This window comes from Acinonyx jubatus, chromosome A3, assembly GCF_027475565.1.
Source record: "Acinonyx jubatus isolate Ajub_Pintada_27869175 chromosome A3, VMU_Ajub_asm_v1.0, whole genome shotgun sequence".
Taxonomy (NCBI): Eukaryota; Metazoa; Chordata; class Mammalia; order Carnivora; family Felidae; genus Acinonyx; species Acinonyx jubatus.
In genome coordinates, this window is record NC_069388.1 from 51,748,671 (window position 1) to 51,766,957 (window position 18,287).

Sequence of the window (18,287 nt, forward strand, 5' to 3'; positions counted from 1 at the left end):
AGCACTTTTAATATAATACCAACAATATTCACGTCTCCATAATTCAGTATTTTTTACTGAATAAACACACATATATTTCCTAATTTAATCTAGAACTTACAAACAATACATAATAAATCTTGTGCCCTTTCTTTGTTTTGAGACCCCAAATAGTGATGATAAATATTGAAACCCACAGTTTTTCCAATGGGATAGTTTCTGTCTTATGAGCAGTCTTATAGAATTAAAACTAATACAGGGGAAGGTTAAAAGACTAATGCAGGTAAGCGCCAACATTGACATTTTAACTCTGAGTGAAGTGTTTTTTGCTTTCAAACTCAAGGGAGAGCATACATAAGTTTCCATCAAATGTGGGCATGAAGCAAAGCAAGTCCTAGACCTTGCTAAGAATTAAACTGAAGGCATATTTTCTGTCAAAATCCAACTAAATGACTACAGTTTTTCATCCAATTAATTAATTGAGAAATTTAAAGTCTCAAATCATACACAACTTACTATGTATTGCTCATGATGGAAAATAACGTTTCTATTCAATTTTGCTGAGTTAGTATAAAATACCACATTATCTTTTAGAAAGAAGAAGGAAAGGAAAGGAAGAAAGAAAGTCTGTGAATGGCCCCACTTACCAGGCCTATGAAGATGCAGAAAAGCTGAACTACATCCGTGTAGGCCACGGAGTACAGACCACCCACCAGTGTGTAGAGAGTGGCAATGAGCGCAGAAACAATGACAGAAGCTTGCACATCAACGTCAATGATCACGCTGATGGTGGCTCCTGAAGAAAGCAGACAAGAGAATGCTATGGTCAAGGTACTCAAATGGATTCCACTTTCTGTTCAAGGATACATTGAATGTTCAGTACCAGAAGGTAGTGCCTCTGTGTCATGTGAAATGTATTGGATGATAACAGCCAAAGTGAGTTGTCATATCAAAATCTTAAAATCTATAATATATTCTTCCTTCCTGAAATTGGCACTTTGGTAACTTATATAGGTGGGAGCACCCAAAATTGATGATATGACCTCAGAATTCCATGAAATATATTAAATTTAATACCATTATAAGAACTTTCAAGGGCACCTGGGTGGCTCAGTTGGTTAACCATCCAACTTTTGGTTTCAGTTCAGGTCATGATCTCATGGTTGGTGAGTTCAAGCCCTGCGTGGGCTGGCAGTGTGGAGCCTGCTTGGGATTCTCTGTCTCTTTCTCTCTCTCTCTTTGCCCCTCCCCTGCTTGCACTATCTCTGTCTCTCTCAAAATAAATAGACTTAAAAGAAAAAGAACTTACAATAATTTTACTAGCTATCCGAAACAGACTTTAATTAAATATATGCAATGTAGTTACTCATATTCATGAGATAAGCACAATCACCCACTTCCACATTTTACAATTAATGTTCATTTTCCATTTTGCATTAACTCTGACCCCTGCTAGCTTTTCTTAGATGACAGATGGTATAAAGTGCCAAGGTTTAAGACAACATTGTAGGAGAAAGTAATAAAAGTGGTAAATTTAATCCAGTCCTACTGCTAGGACACAAACGTATTGAAGAACCCTAGATTTCAACATCATATTTTTAAGTAATTTTCCTTATCAGAATTTTAAACCTCCCTTAGAAATAAAATTTATGTTTTTCTTACTTTCTGACTGCTTATGTGTTTTTGATGTCTATATTTCCAATGAGAATATGAGGATAGGGACACTGAACCACTATGGTTCTTGGACTTCCAGTTCAGAATTCACCTGCTGCTTTACAAATCCTTTCTCCACCGTTTTCAAAAGTTACATAGTTTATGTTTCATATTGTTAAACACAGCAATTATAGGAACCCCAACACACGTGCAACAAATCTGTGATTTTTTTTGTATCATTAATTTCAATCTTATGTTCTGCTACCACTCCTCAAATGCATGCTAATAGCATATGCAAACCACCAGAGACGAAAATCCATTTTCTCAAGGAGCAGTGTAAACTATTTTGATCTAAGATAACAATATAAAATATTTTTCAAGAAATTTTTTCTGAGTGATTTGGCTTTGGTAACAAAATTAAATTATTTTTATGAATAAAAATGAATTGGTAAAAAGAAAAGTCTGGTATTGGAGAATGAAGATGAAGGAAGGTGGTCAATTTGGATCAGTGCAAAGGTGGTGACTTTGGATAGCGGACTGAGTTTTTGCTTCATGTTGAAACCTTAGTTGTGATTCTTTGCCAATCTTCTTTTTGTCTGGTTCTTGACTTTAGTAACATTTCTAAGTCATATCTCAGGAATGAAAATTCCAATTATTACCTGCCTCTTTGGGCTGCTGTTTAACTTTCTACCCATTGTGACGTTTTTATTAATTCCATACCTCCAAAAGGTAGGGAGGGAGGCTGTATGCTACAGAAAAAAAGATCATTGGACTAGGATTTTAAAGACTTGGGTCCTGGTAAATACTGCCATTTGGTTGTAACTCAGTGGTTTTAAAGAAATCACCCATTTTTCTATCACTATTAAGATTGGGGTTAATTTTTTCTCTAAAATATTTTCTAAATAATTCCATCATTTATAGTGACTAAAATTGAAGTTACATTTCCAGATCTGCTGTGAAATATTAGTTTAATCATGAAGCCATAAAAATAAACATAAAATAAAGTTATAAAAATTCACCGAATTTGAGCTGTGAGAAGTATAAATACACATTTTTTAAAAAAATGTATGTAAAGGATGTTGTCCATTTATGCCAAGAAGATAGTTTAAAATTCTCCTAAGTTTCAGCACATTCACAAGAAGGTGATAATGTTATATTTGTCTATTCTTAAGTGTTCCAACTTACTTCTAACAAACACTAATTTTGAATTATGTCCCACTATTATTTTTGAAGAAAATATGTGTTAATTTAGAAAGACACATTCTCTTTACAAAAGCATATATTCCAAACAATAGCAGCAATGTTTTTTATACATGTTTTTGATATGTGTGTGCATCTGTGTAGAGAGGGATATATAGATATCAACACATTTTACATATATAGTGACATAACACACAGATGTAGATACACACACATATACAATAATAACTAACTGAGCGAAGTTTAGAGTTTGGTTCAAGTTTATATTTCAAAAATACTTTAGAAATATTAGTTTATTATTTTAACTCTCCCTTCAGGGCTCTGTTACATAAATTGATCTGTATTCCATGAAAGTGAACATTTTGTATTCATTCTGTTAGCTACTGAGCCCACTCCTTTTTAAATATCTCAGCAGGCTGTTCTTAAAACCAACATTTTCTAGTGTTAAAACCAATGACAAACTACCATTGCTTTTTGGCTAATGACAGCGAGGTGGGAAAGGAGATGTATTTTTACACATAATTTCATTAGGCTATAGGTGCAGTGGTAGTTGTGGAGAATTATTATATAGTACCTAGAAAGTGCAACATTTTCCACTGATTTATTACAATATTTTATAGCTATCAAACTTTTTTCTTTTCTACATCAAATCATCCCTTCATTTTATAGTTGGAGACCAACCAGATAAGATTATATGGGAGTTTAAAAAATAATGTCATGAAAGGAAGTATAAACTAATGTCTGACATTACAGAGGTCAGATCTGATGATAATACTGAAGCCAGAAGGTAAGTTTGTAGTATAGAATATACACCATAGAAGGAAATTCATCTTATCTTACTTTTGCTTTGACCACTTAGGGTCTAGCTATAGACATAAGCCTTTTATCTTCATTTGTAAGAAGAGATGGAGAGAAACATACATGGATGCCTGGATATCAAACACGGGCACAGCTCACTGAGGAAGGTTATGGAACTTCCAAGTCTATTAATCTTCAAGAAGGAACTCAGCACTCAGTGAAATCTCCCCTTGATGAAAAGGCAAATTATTGAGCCTGACCGATCTTCCACCATCTTGTTTTCTAAACCTTGCAAGTGGGCTGAGAACTGATGGGCCAAGGATAAGTTGTTCTTAGCATTAATTGGTCTTGGTAGTAAGTTAGACCCTAAGAAGTCTCCATTCATTTTCTAGATCCCTAAACATATATACAACCCAGTACTTTAGGATGTACTGGGATTACACTGAGAAAGGAAATAATGTTTTTCTTCTCCTCTTTTGAAGAAAGTATAGCCATAGATCATTCATTCATTCATTCATTCTTTCATTCATTTGTGAGAAGATTATAACTGTTAACAAGATACAAGCCCTATCTTCAAGAACTTTAGAACTCCCTTTGTGAGGTTGGATTTGGGCATGATATAGATAAACAGGCACATAATAATACAAGGTGACAAGTCCAATGAAAATAAAACTCTAGGTATCTAAGGAAGCCCATGGGAAGGGCATCTGGCAAGGTCAGGATGTCTGGCCCAAGGAAGTGACATCTATAAGAAGATTGAAGGACATTTCCTGGTTTTCTAGGCAGATGTGCAAAATTGTAGGGGGGGAAAGGAGTCCAAAGCAGAGGGCACCTGGGCTTGCACAGTGTCAGAGGCAAGACAGGAGGTCTAGAGTTCTAGAAAAGTAAGGAGGAGTGGGGGGGAGGATGATGAAAGAAACAAGAGCCTAAGTCATAAAAAGCTTTATGGGTCCACTTAAAAGTTTAGAAAGGGACAGTAAAGGGACATGATCAGATTTCTGTTTTAGAAGGATGAGTCTGGCTACCATATGTAGACTAGAGGAAGAGGGCTGAACCATAAGCAGGGAGATGGTTGCATTAATTCAGGTGAGGGAAGCTGCAGGTAGCCTGGCTTGTGGCTGAAGGGAGTAAATTTGTGTAAGTGCTACTCATCAACCAGAGAGAGGCAGAGGTCCTTACCTAAGGCAGAGAAAATGGCTGCAGCCCAAAACATTTCTCCCATTAGCGCAGGAATAAATAGGAGCCCACCCATGCGCTTTCCATAGATCTGCTGAAACGGGTCTAACATAGTCACATATCCTTTGGAACGCATAGGCTTTGCAAAGAACAAACCACCTAAAAGAAATTAAAGTGTTTATGAGAAAATAAAAAATTCATAATATAATAGTCTTTGCCAACATTTTATTATGTTATAATTTCTCAAAGGAAATACATTTTTTAGAACATTTATATGTGTGGAGGAACCAGACTAAAATACACTGTGAATACAGAACCAAGACATACTTAGTAACAAAACATGACTTTCTTAATACGTTTTGTCATTGTATGCATCAAAAGGGCCATTGAATAGTATATCCGAGGCATGTATATTTAAAAACATGGGCCAGCGTGGCATTCGCTAAAATGCCTTTGTATCACCCAGAATAACATTTAGACGCTGATTAAGCACAAAGTCCAATAAAAGTATTTTAAGGGCAAAAAATATTAGGAACTCTGTTATATAATATTCTTGACCTTTTCTTAGTTTTATTTACAAAAAGAAATTCAGGTACAATTCAAGTTGATTCATTGTTAATGATATCTCTACACTATTTTTGAAAGAAAAAAAATCATTCTTTAGGAAATTGACTATTCTCTTGCCATCAGATCAAGGGACTAAAAACATATTCCATAATCAAGAGATCAAATAATCTAAGCATTAGTGTTACTGATTTCTGGTAACACCTACTTGAGAGAATTCTGGTAACATTTTTTTTCCACAATAGTTATTTACAGTTTGACTTGTTATTTCATTTATTTGTACTCCTGTTCTTTATGCTTTACTGAGTGTGTCACTAAAGTTTAAATTTTCACTTACCTAAAATCAGACTAAGAGAATATCCAATTGGTGCCTGAGCCCAAGCTAGACCATAGTCTGGTACATACACTGCTTCAGCTGTCCCGTTGATGTAACCTCCTCCGACCCAGGTGGCTGAAATAGAATGAAGAGTGAGGGAAAGACGCTGCCAAACTCCTCATACCCCAGACCTGCTCACGTTGACACAGTGGCCAGTAGCCTCCGGTGACTGCTGAGCACCTGAAATGTGGCTAGTCTGGATTGAAGTGTTCTGGGTGTAAAATATATACTGGATTTCAAAGACTTCATATGTGAAGGTGAATGTAAGGTGTCTCAATAATTGTTTTTGCATTAATTATATGGTGAAATGGAAACATTTTCAATGTATTGAGTTAAATACATTCTACTTTATTTTTTATTACGTTATTCTACATTATACTTATTCCTCTACTTTTTAATGTTCTTTAAAAAGGTTTGTAGAAAATTTAACATTACCTCTGTGACTCACATTGTATTTCTATTGGACAGTGTTGCCTTGTGTTTGTTGAGGTCAAGTTTCTTTATTTTAAGGTTTTTCTGTTTTAATTGTATTGATCTTTTCACATGGATCACGATTATCTTCCTCAAGGAGGGGGCAGGGAGAGGCATTCGCAGTTGTAGATGTATGTACTTTTTAAAAATTTTATTTTTAATTAATAGGAGCACTTCTTAAACACTCTGGGTACATAGGATTTTGGCAGAGCTGTTCTGCATCCTAACATTTTACTTACTTTCTTAAATTATTAAAGGAGAGATGACACTTTTACTCCAAGGTGTCCTAAAGTGACTTTAAATTATGTTTTTCCTCCTTCTTTCCAAGTACCTAACATATGCTTAGGAACTGGGCTGATATTAGAATTTGAATGTTGACTGCACACCCACTTGCATTCTTCATTCTAATCTGGGTCTTTTAGTAAGATATTTGATATTTCACGGAGAATAATAAGAAATATGTCTTCTTCAGATGTTACTTAATAGAACTCCTGTAGCATAACAGTTGAAGGAAGAGGTCAAGGATCCAAAGAAAACACATGTTGGGTAAACAAGTTTGGGCACAGAAGGATCTATAAACTCTACCATTTTCTCTGAGAAGGTAGTATCATATATGCTTCTTCCTGAAAAGCTAAAGTTAATGGAACACTTAAATCCTTATAGTTTTTTTTAATGTTTATTTACTTTTGAGAGACAGCGAGAGAGAAAGAACTGGGGGGGGGGGGCGGGCAAAGAGATAGAGGGAGACATAGAATTTGAAGCAGGCTCCAGGCTCTGAGCTGTCAATACAGAACCTAACACAGGGCTCAAACTCGTGAACCACGAGATCACGACCTGAACCGAAGTTGGTCACTGAACTGAGCCATCCAGGTGCCCCAAAGCTTTATAGTTTATTTCCTTTTAAGAATATTGCCAAAATATCTAAGAGAATCCCTTGTAGAATGTGTGTAAAATTATGAGGAACATGGGCTGGCTTATCAGATAGGAGTCTGAATTCTAGGCTATATCATCCAACTGGGAAAAAAATTTGACTCTGAAAAAGTCTCTGAAATCTCACAATTAGAATGTAAGTAAACATGTATTTGAAACTATCAAAGACAAGTGTTTCTACTGTGTTCATTCCAAAATTTATCTGGCGTTTAATCCAGATACCAAGCAAAGAAGGGAATGTTTTAAGGTTAGTATTTTTTTTTTAAAGGTTAACATGAAAAGATCTCCCTAGAAAAAAAATCTTAAGCACATTTAAATGGAAATACAAAAACCCTAAATAAGGACAAATATGCATATATCAGCCCCTCTCATCTGCTTGCTAGCTTTTACATGGCTGTGAATAAATAACAAAAGCTATTATTTGTTTTTTTCATTTTAAGCCCTCCTGTAAATTTAAACAGGGTTTCCCCCTCCACTGGTGTCTAACTAGGACTTGAAGAAATTATTTTCACAGTCATAGAATCAGACTTGATCCTCGTTCTAGGAGAATCTGGAAACTAGGAAACTGGAACCCCTAAGAACACACTAGCAATGTTTCATTGCATAAAGGAAATGGTCTTATGAGCACAAAGCTTACAAGTGATCATTTTTCATTGTGTAGATGCCCTCTCCCTTATCCAAAAACAAAATTGGTGTCTGAATGATTGTAAACATATAGAAGTGAAGACTTGATTACTTATCCTGGTTAAAGTCCATCCATTTTTATCACTCTAGTCCCTTCTATGCCAGAATTTGCTCTGCATGTTTGTATATTTCATGTCAGATTTATCAGTGAGAACAATAACTCTTTTAAACTATATGCATTTTTATTTTTTAATCTTTATTCTTTAACAAATATATATGATCAATGAATCTGACAAGATGTAGATAATATGGTTCAGATTTTAAATGAGTTATGATATTGACCAAGGTTCTTTTCAGTTCTTAAAGACTGGAAAAAAAAATCTTTAAAAATTGAGATAGGGGCGCCTGCGTGGCGCAGTCGGTTAAGCGTCCGACTTCAGCCAGGTCACGATCTCGCGGTCCGTGAGTTCGAGCCCCGCGTCGGGCTCTGTGCTGATGGCTCAGAGCCTGGAGCCTGTTTCCAATTCTGTGTCTCCCTCTCTCTCTGCCCCTCCCCCGTTCATGCTCTGTCTCTCTCTGTCCCAAAAATAAATAAACGTTGAAAAAAAAATTAAAAAAAAAATTGAGATAGACTATGAAACTTCATATGAAATAATCATGATTCAAATTCTTCTATATACTTTAAAAAACTGTTAGGTTGAAATAATCATTCTAGATCATAAAAACAAATTCTGCAATATTATCTTTATGAACACAATAGATCTAATATTAAACTAGAGTCATAGAACACTATAATAATTTTCAATGAATAAAAACTTTGATGTACAGCAACTCATTTATTCTTTTCAACAATTTTTTGAGTGAAATCAGTTTCTATTGTTTTATTTCACTTTTCTTCTCATTTTCTTGGTATAGGAGAAACCTGAAGGGAATATAATCACAATGTTTTGCTTCACTTCAGATGCCAGTATCACATCTGGATCTTTAGGGTAAAAAAGAAGTGTTGTTGCTATAATGAAAAATGAAAATTAAGATGTAAAGTTGTGCATGGTGTTCATCAGGATAATAAGGAAACAACATCTGAAAATCTATACCAACATTTCAGTAAACATACGCAAGTTGTAGGGTTATGGATGATTCTTAATCTTTATGTTTTCCTACTTATCTGTGTATATTAGATATCACAGAAAATATTTTGCACAATACAATTTGTTCTATATATGTGAGTATATAGAAAAATTGAGACACGGGGGTAAGAAAGGACCTTTTTACAAATGTTGTGCCTTTATATTCTAGAAAGGAAGCAAAGCCAGCTAGAGGCCTGCACTTGGTGCATTGCGGAGGGGTCCCAGGGCGTGGCTGCCAAAAGACCAGTCCTTACTTCCAGAGACCTTTCAGAGTGGTCACATATAAACAGCCTCATAATGATCATAAGAAACTATATACAGTTGAAGAAGAATTAAAGGAACATAAAATGAGCATGTCTGAAAAATAAAACCTATAGTCCATAAACTATTCTAGAACATTGTAGGTTTCAGATGGCCAGCAGGGATGCAGTCTTCACAGACTGTTCTGTTAAACTATTTCATATACAGATGAATCATATTCAAATAGCACATCAGGACGGAAACTGGGCATCATTTGGATATGATTTCTCATGGGATATTTTCCAAAGGGCCCTCAGAGTTCTGGTTAGTCTGGATTATGTTGCTAATGTTTAAAAACCTAGTAAGAATCAGAAGTGAAATGTTATTGTTAGTGAATATATATCAAATAATACTAAAGATATAATTTTAAATTGTTGTTTTTCAGAAATATTTTCAACAACAAATAAGAATATAAAAGAGAAACAAGTTACCACTTAAACAGAACCACCTTTGGGAACAGGAGGAAAGATATCAGCTTCTCTGAGCCCAAAGGGTTTGAGTAGGAAAGGGCTGAAGATGCAGGCTAAGGCATTTCAGTTGGGACACGCCCTAGCTTTCCCCCTTTTATATCAAGCCTCCTGGAAATCTTTTTTTTTTTTTTTTTTTTTTCCCAGGGCTGTGCATTCTTAACATGTGATTATCTTCCTCTGAGGAAATTGGTTTATTAAATGGGAGGATTAGGTTTCAAAACAGGGCATCTCTCAATATGGAATTGTGTTGCCCCTAATTGATTTATTCAGTTGAAAACTATCATGAGTTAATGTTCATTGACATTCATCATTTAAGACAACAAAAATTCACAACTTTGTACCTGTGTTAATGAACATGATGAGACACTGATTTTATCACATAGCTTGTAAGACTAAGACACTTTTCTCCTTTGTTTTTATTCTGTTCCCACCCACTGAACTGTCCGGATCCTCCAGATTTGTTTCATTGATATTGTGTCCAGCGATTTTTATAAAATCATTTTGTTCAAGTTCTACTGAGTTGACACCCACTTATTTTTGTTTCAAAAAGTAAAATTATTTTCAGGATATGTAAGTAATGAACTTAAAGAATCCCCAAAGGACAAAGGCTAATGTTTGCTTTGTCACTCTGAGAAGCCAAGGAGGGGTGGGCAGCATGGAGCAGAGGCATCAGAACCTACCTGTCATGGTAAATCCACCCACCAGCAGACCAATGTCTCGGCCACCAACTATGATGGCCTCGCTGCGCTCTTCTGAGCTGCCACTGTTTTTGGTTCTCCAGGCAGCCCATATTCCAACCAGCAATATTAGAAGGTAGAACACGATGATAGCAATCAGTCCTTCCACATGGAAAGCCATTTTTATCTAGGGTTCCAGATTCTTCCACAGTGAGCTACTTCATTAAGATTTCTGAAGAAAATACAGTAATGCATTATAAACCAGCCAAGCATGCATAAGCAGCTGGGAATAAACCAGCTGGCTCATGAGAGATCCTGTGCCACTTACAGAAAAAGCACATTGAAATCGCATATGACACTAGCAGTTGCCAACACATGTCCACTATTTTATTCTAATTAGTATTTAACAGTTTAACATTGTTTTGAGCCTCCAAGGGGGGGAAAAAATAGAAATGGCTGTTTACCAAATGTAATCATGGTCACTTTTTGTGCTTAATAAATTCTTTTAATTTAAAATTAACCTTGTCTTGTATCATAACTGAGTCTCAGTTAAGATCATTTACAAAGAGGATGCATCTGGCTTTTGGAACTAACTTACTATTCCATCTAGAATTATTGTAAGACTACCCTGAAAATTCTAACATATTCTTACATTCAGTCATCCATTCATTCTTCCATCTCTCCTTTCAAACAATTGTAGGGAATGGTTCCAAAAGTAATGTGCCATACAAATATCTGGGGGAAAAAAACTTTAGGAAAACCAGTTTCAAAAGCACATCAACTCTAATTTTCAACAAGTGCCCGTGGTCCAAGTTACTGTAGCAACTATAGATGGTACATTGTTTAAAGAATGTACCTTTTAGCCTGTTCTTCTGGCTCTTCCATTGTTCTTTGCTCTTTTCATCTCTCCCCCCTCCTGAACTTAATGGTATGTACAAGAAAACAATTTAAAAATACGTATTGCCTAAATATATAAGAGGGGGTCAAACGTATTAAAAACAAGACTTCTTAAGAGACATTATGTCAAATTCTAACGCCTTCACCTTCAGGAATTCTTGTTCTCTGTTATTTTTCAACCCTCGTGACCATGGCTATTTCATGCACTCGCGTTCACACAAGCACGTTTCTGGGGGGGAAATGCAGGTATTTGTGTTCGCAGGTGGGTGATGAGTCCTTGGGTGAAAGAATTAGCTTCCCTCTGATTCAGGGGAAGCAAAAGACGCGCGGGCGAGCTGGGTGAGCTCCGCTTTTGTGAGCAACCGAGCTGGGAAGTTCTTTCTTGGGCCCAGCCTGGGGGCTCCCCAGCACCCTCCACCCAACCCCCGCCGACCCTCCCGCTACCCCTCGGTCCTTCTCCTGCGCCCAGACTTCCCGCCGCTGCAGCCTAAGAGCCTTGGGTGCCAGACAGTGGACCCGCCCGCGCATCCCCACCAAGAGGCAACAAAAGCCGAGTCCTTCCGACCTAAAACGCCTGCTGGGCGGCCACCGGGTCCCCGAGGGAGCGGGCTCCGACGCGCCCGGGATGCCTGCTCTGCTCCTACCTGGAGTCGTCGCCGCGCGGAGAAGTGCTCCGCCGGCTGGAGCTCCTCTCGGGACCGCCGCCCAGGCACCTTGGTGGTTGGGGGCTGCAAGGCTGCCGAGGGAGGGGGAGGGTCCGGGGTGCCAAGGGGCGAGGAGTAGAGCCAGGCGGCTGGGTTCCTGCCCCAGGTCTCCCAGAACCTGGACGCGCGCGGAGCTGACAGGTGTGGGCGCCCCGGCGGAGGGCGCGCGACGCGGCTGAGGTGGCGATCGATGCCAGTATTGGCAAAAGTCCCCTTTATAAGGGCGGCTGGCGGGGGCGATCGTCAGAGCTGGGCAGGCGGACGTCAGAGCAAAGTGGTGCTGGGGCGGGTGCCTGGGAAAGTGCCCTTGCGCGCAGGATGGGTGTGGGGGTGAGGAGGGGCAGGGGCTGAGGGGCTGGGCGGGAGCCCGGGCTCTGGGGTGGCTCCTCTGCGGGATCCCGAGCTCTGGCGGAGCGGACCAAGTGGCTGCCACTCCCTCTCCCCTCCTCCGGAAAGGAGGGCGTGTTCCGGAGGGTCATTTCCCATTCTGACTTCCCTGGGCTCTGGTTCGAAGCAGGGGATGGGGAAACTGGGAGGGTCCCAGGGCTTCTTGTTTTCACATGGAGCAGCGGAAGTCCAACAGACAGGAAGGGTCTAGAATTCTTGTCTTCCCAGACTGGCCCGAAGTGGTTTCTTGTGCCTCTCACGGAGTAGAGGGGCTATCTCCCACTGCGTCCCATGGGCCTTGGGTGGAGGCTGGTTCCAGCTGTCCTGGTGAGGGGTTCTCTGAAGAAGACTTTTCAGGAAAGTTTCCGAAGTCATTTTTAAATTCATATCCCTTTCGCTTAAAAATGGGGTTAAAATGAAAGACTCTAAGAGTTGTCCAAAACAATGAAGTATCGCACAAGCCAGACAAGATAGCGTTCCTTGTAGATGTAACTAGGTTGTTTACCCACCCAAATCCCCTATTCTAGCGTCACAAAAAATTTTGCTGTAAGTTTAATATTATCTATCATTTATCTATCTATCTATCCATCCCTAGATAGCTATATTTAATGCCTAGATTATTTACATATGAACGGATATAGTTACACATGCATAGCATAGAGCTATATTTATTTATCCACATATATAGATGGATTGGTAGATATAAATACCTGCTTATTTATATACATTCTTTCTTGGGCCCAGCCTGGGGGCTCCCCAAGCACCCCCCCACCCAACCCCCCGAAGACCCTCCTGCTACCCCTTATATACACCTTGTATACCCCTTATATACATTTGTGAGTGTATGTAAAAAGATAGAATAGCAACAAGTCCCTCTGGCCACGTTTTTCTTTCTTTCCACGTTGAAACATGTCAATGTATTAACCAGTGAAATATGAAAATCTAGTAACTGATAGAATAAGTAAGAGTAGTTCTTAACTACTGTCCACTTCTTGCAAGGTGAAATTTCACACCATCCCCCATTTTCTTATGCTGGATTTGAAAGTTAACTTTCAAATTTATGTCACTACCCCTTTTCTTTGTTCTCTGTATAAACACTAACTACATCAGATCACCTTGTTTGAGATAAGAAGTCCCATGGAATTCAAATGGAAATTAAGACAAGGGAGAAGGGTCTGCGTGAAAAGTTATCTCATTTAGTTTGAATGATTAGCTCACTGCTTTTCTGGAAAAGGTTTAGATAACCTTTCAATGTCACTCCATTTTTTTTTTTTTACATGAGGGGTTATGAATTTAAGCAATTTTAAGGAACTGATAGAAGGAAAACATAGATGGAATTTCATATTATTACTCAAGTGCTTTTCTTTTTTTTAAGTTTTTTTAATGTTTATTTATTTTTGAGAATGAGAGAGACAGAATATGAGTTGATGAGGGGCAGAGAGAGGGAGACACAGAATCTGAAGCAGGTTCCAGGCTCTGAGCTGTCAGCACAGAGCCTGATGCCAGGCTTGAACCCACAGACCGCAGGATCATGACCTGAGCTGAAGTCTAATGCTTAACTGACTGAGCCACCCAGGGGCCCCCCAAGTGCTTTTCAATAGAAATTCATTCATTCATTCTTGATTTTGTATTTGACAGTTATGTATAAGTCAACTTCTGGTTCTGGACTTAGGCCACAGGGTAACTTCTGTCTTTCCTATCAGAATACACTTCAGGTCAAAATGATAAAAATCTTGTGGTTGTAGCAGGGCATATGTGGGCAGTGACAGTGTTTGAAACAGTGCACAAGGCTAAGGTCCTGAGGGCTAGACTCAAATCCAAAGAGGGACAAAAGAGGTGGCTGTCCTCAGAGAAACATCACCATGGCTTTCAGCTACAAGAATCAGGAAGGCAGCCAGGACACAAAGCTCTCTGTGGGGCCCACCTAATCCACTTTAAGAAGCGAGATTTGCCAGCTTCTAGATTCAGTGCCAGATCTGGGAAGGTACGATGACCTTGAAGGTGGCCAAAACAATTCTGACCTGGCAGAGCAGCTATCTTTCATGACAGAAAGCACCAGTTGAAAATAACAATTGCTGATGTATTGAGTCCACTTCTGTGTAGACATTTCCTCATTTGCTGAGCCCTTTGAGCTCCTGCTTCTGATCTGATCGGGATGCTGCTTGTGATTTTCTGCTGTAGGATGTCTGCTCCAGACACCCACTCCTCTTTTGTCTTTAATATGCACCTCTTCTTCTGCTCTTCTAAGAATATGTGAAGTACATGGCAATGGAAGTTCAACTTCAGCTTTGGACAATAAAAAAAGAAGGTTTTTCCTTTCCAAATCTTTTATTTATTTAACAGAAATTTCCTAAGCGCCTTTTATGTTCCAAGCACTGTCCTGAGTACTAAGAAGCACGTGGAAAATTATATAGTCCCTGCCCTCAAGCAATTTATCATTAGTGAAAGGAAAGCAGGAACAAACAAGCAAAAGCTCTACTTGAATATACTATTATAAATACTGGCAAAGACATGTCATATCTACGCACACAGATTTTAGAGAAAACAAACAAAAAGGTTTTGATAAGACTGGGGTATTGTTATTGGAAGAAGGGGAGATTTATACATTCAACAAACACAATGTGAGGACCTACTCTGTGCTAGGAATTATGAAAGGTGTGAGGTGAATAGCCTGAAATGAAGACAGCCCTGTCCTCATTGAGTTTATAGTCTATGACCTTTCTACTCAAAGTATGGTCCATGAAACAACAGTGTCAAACATCATCTCTATTTCTTTTTCTTTTGTTTTTATAACATTGGTAATTTGAGAAGGACATCACTTGGTATACACACATTGAACATCAGTCAGATATGAATGACAATGCATAATGAGATTTTGAGGTATCCGTTTTCTTTAAGCCATTATCCTTCATCATGTCTCAGTTTCCTCATACAATTTTTACTTGAACCTTTCATAATTTCTAATTGATTACATTCAGCTTCAATTACAATTTTGCCCTGTCATTTGCAAACCAGGGTGATCATCAACAGTCACAGAGTACTTTAAAAACTGTGGATCCTAGGGCCCCATAGCAAAAATTATGATTCAGTAAATCTTGGGTAAGAGTTCAAAAATTTCTTTTTAAATGGACTATTTTTTAAGAGTATCTTAGGTTCACAGAAAAATTGAATAGAAGGTATTTCCCAAATACTCCCTCCCTGATATGTATACCTTCCAGTGTTATCAATACCATCCTCAGCACTACCACAACCCAGTGGTACATTTGTTACAATAGATGGGCCTATACTGACACATAATTATCACCAACGGTCAATTGTTTATGTTAGATTTCACTCTTGGTATTCTTTCTATGGGTTTGGATAAATGTACAATGACATGTATCCACCATTATAGTGTCATACAGAGTAGTTTCACTGCCCTAAAAATAATGTGTACTCTACTGGTTCATTCCTTCCTCACTAACCTGTGGCAACCAGTAATCTTTTTGCTGTCTTCATAGTTTTGCTTTTTTAGAATGTCATATAGTTGAAATCAAATGGTATGTAGCCTTGTCAAGTTGGCTTCATTCACTTAGTAATGTGCATTTATGTTTCCTCTATGCCTTTCAATAGCTTGATAGCTCATTACTTTTTAGTGCTAAATAGTATTCCATTGTCTGGTTGTAGCAGTTTTTTTTTTTATCCATCAACCTACTGAAGAACATCTTCTTTACTTCCAAGTTTGGGCAATTATGAGTAAAGCTGCTATGAACATCTATGTGCAGTTTTCTGTGTAGACATAAGTTTTCAACTCCTTTGGGTAAATACCAAGGGGCATGAGTGCAGGATCACATGATAAGAGTATGTTCAGTTTTGTAAGAAACTGTTAAACTATCTTCCAAAATGTCTACACCAATTTTTACTCCAATCAGCAATGAATGAGTGTTCCTATTGCTCCACACTCCCAGCAGTATTTGGTGTTGTCAGTGTTCTGAAGTTTAGCCCTTCTAATAGATGTGTACTATTATATTTTTATTTTAATTTGCATTTACCTTGATACATATGACACAGATAAGCTTTTCATATTCTCATTTTCCATCTGTATATCTTCCTTTATGAGGTGTCGTTTAAGACTTTTAGCCCATTTTTAAATGTTATTTTCTTATTGTTGGATTTTAAGAGTTCTCTGTATCTTTTGTTGGATTTTAAGAGTTCTCTGTATCTGTATCTTTATTACCTATGTATTCTTTCGCGGCCGGCGTGACAAACACTGAGGTCAGGGTCCTGAGGGTAGGGGAATGCAAGAAAAAAAGGAGAGAAGAGAAAGTTTGGGAACAGGAGGGTCCCCTGGGCTGATGGCCCAAGTGACGGCTTTATTGTTGCTGTACACAATCTTTTATAACCAGACTCTTATGGGTTAGGTCATTCTAAGAATAAACAGGTTTCACATAATTGCTGCCAACCAAAACATTTAGTTCTCTGTTCCTTGTGAATTTTCTAAATGGGTCACAACAAGACCCTGTTGATAAGATTGCTAGCAAAACACAATTCCCATGTTTGTTTCTATCTGACTCGGGGTAGAAAAAGGGAGGTAGCATTACTGCCAACACCTACAGACCACAGTCTTCAGGAATTAACTTTCTCAGCCTTGACAAGGCTTTCGTATGCCCTTGAAAATGGGGGAATGGGAGGGGGAACCACCGGGTTGGCTTGAGTCAACAGGGAACATTGCTCGACCCGGTCTCAGCCTGGCGCTGGGGCCTGGCCTCCCACATGAATGGGAGGGGGAACCACCGGGTTGGCTTGAGTCAACGGGGAACATTGCTCGACCCGGTCTCAGCCTGGCACCGGGGCCCGGCCCCCCACATATTCATAAAAATTTTCTTCCAGTCTGTGTTTTTTTTTTAATTGTCTAGACAATGTCTTTTGCAGGGCAGCAAATTTTAATTTAATAAAGTACAGCTTATCAATTATATCTTTCATGGATTGTGTCTTTGATGTTGTATATAAAAAAGTCATCTTCATAGCCAAGGTTACCTAAATTTCCTCTGTTATCTTCTAGGACTTTTATAGTTGTGTGTCTTACATATAGGCCTGGGATCCATTTTGTGCTAATTTCTGTGAAGAGTGTAAGGTCTGTGACTACAATTCATGTGTGTGTGTTGGGGGGGGGGAGCGGGTTCAAAGACCATTTGTTGAAAAGACTACCTTTGCTTAATTACATTGCCTTTACTCCTTTGTCAAAGATCAGTTATCAGTTGATTACATTTATGTGGGTCTTTTTCTGGGCTCCCTATTCTTTTCTATTAATGTATTTATCTATTCTTTCACCAATACCATTTGGTCTCATTGCTGTAGCTTTATAGTAAGTCATAAAGTTGAGTAGTGTAGGTCCTCCAACTTTGTTTCTCTCCTGCAATATTGTGTTGGCTTTTCTGGGTCTTTTGCCTCTCCATATAAACTTGAGAATCAGTTTCTCAACATCCCCAAAAATAACTTCTGGGATTTTGACTGGAATTATATTGACTGTATAGATCAAATTGAGAAGAACTGACATCTTGACAATATTGAGTCTTCTTTTCTTATCCATGAACATAGGATATCTCTCCATTTACTTACTTCTTTCATCAGTTATACAGTTTTTATCCCATAGATTTTGTACATGTTTTTTTTTATTATATCTGTATTATTTTAGGGGTACTAATGTGTTATTGTGATTTTAATTTCAGATTCCACTTGTTCATTGTGTTTATAGGTATATAGGAAAGCAGAATTTTTTTTTGAAGGCTTCCTGGTGATTTTGATAATCAGTTAAGTTGGGGATCCTACTGCTTTTCAGGATAGAAAAAGTTTTGAAGTCAAACCACACAACTTTAGATGATATTTGCTAGTTATGGGAACTTCAGAAAATTATTTTGCCTTTTTTGAGTTTTAATTATTTTCCTCTAAAATGGAAATAAAAAATGTGCAAGGTT

The 18,287-nt window shown here is 38.2% G+C and overlaps 1 protein-coding gene and 1 long non-coding RNA gene across 3 annotated transcripts in view; one reads left to right on the top strand and one right to left on the bottom strand.

Moving 5' to 3' along the window:
- LOC113602440 (uncharacterized) overlaps positions 1-1,559 on the top strand; it is a 20,868-nt gene extending 19,309 nt beyond the window's left edge. Inside the window, exon 3 of the long non-coding RNA XR_003423866.2 lies at positions 574-1,559. This is a non-coding gene — a long non-coding RNA (uncharacterized LOC113602440). The remainder of the gene's footprint in view (positions 1-573) is intronic.
- SLC5A7 (solute carrier family 5 member 7) overlaps positions 1-12,025 on the bottom strand; it is a 25,645-nt gene extending 13,620 nt beyond the window's left edge. The window contains exons 1-5 of one of the 2 annotated variants that reach the window (XM_027069397.2): positions 11,887-12,025; positions 10,349-10,577; positions 5,708-5,821; positions 4,810-4,965; positions 627-775 (exon numbers count right to left, since the gene is read on the bottom strand). In XM_027069397.2, coding sequence (XP_026925198.1) covers positions 627-775; positions 4,810-4,965; positions 5,708-5,821; positions 10,349-10,526 — 597 coding nt within the window. In that variant the 5' untranslated portion in view covers positions 10,527-10,577; positions 11,887-12,025. Of the gene's footprint in view, positions 1-626; positions 776-4,809; positions 4,966-5,707; positions 5,822-10,348; positions 11,636-11,886 lie in introns of those variants that run through there. The other variant, XM_015074772.3, reaches the window with a different exon arrangement.
- Between the last annotated feature and the right edge of the window lie 6,262 nt (positions 12,026-18,287).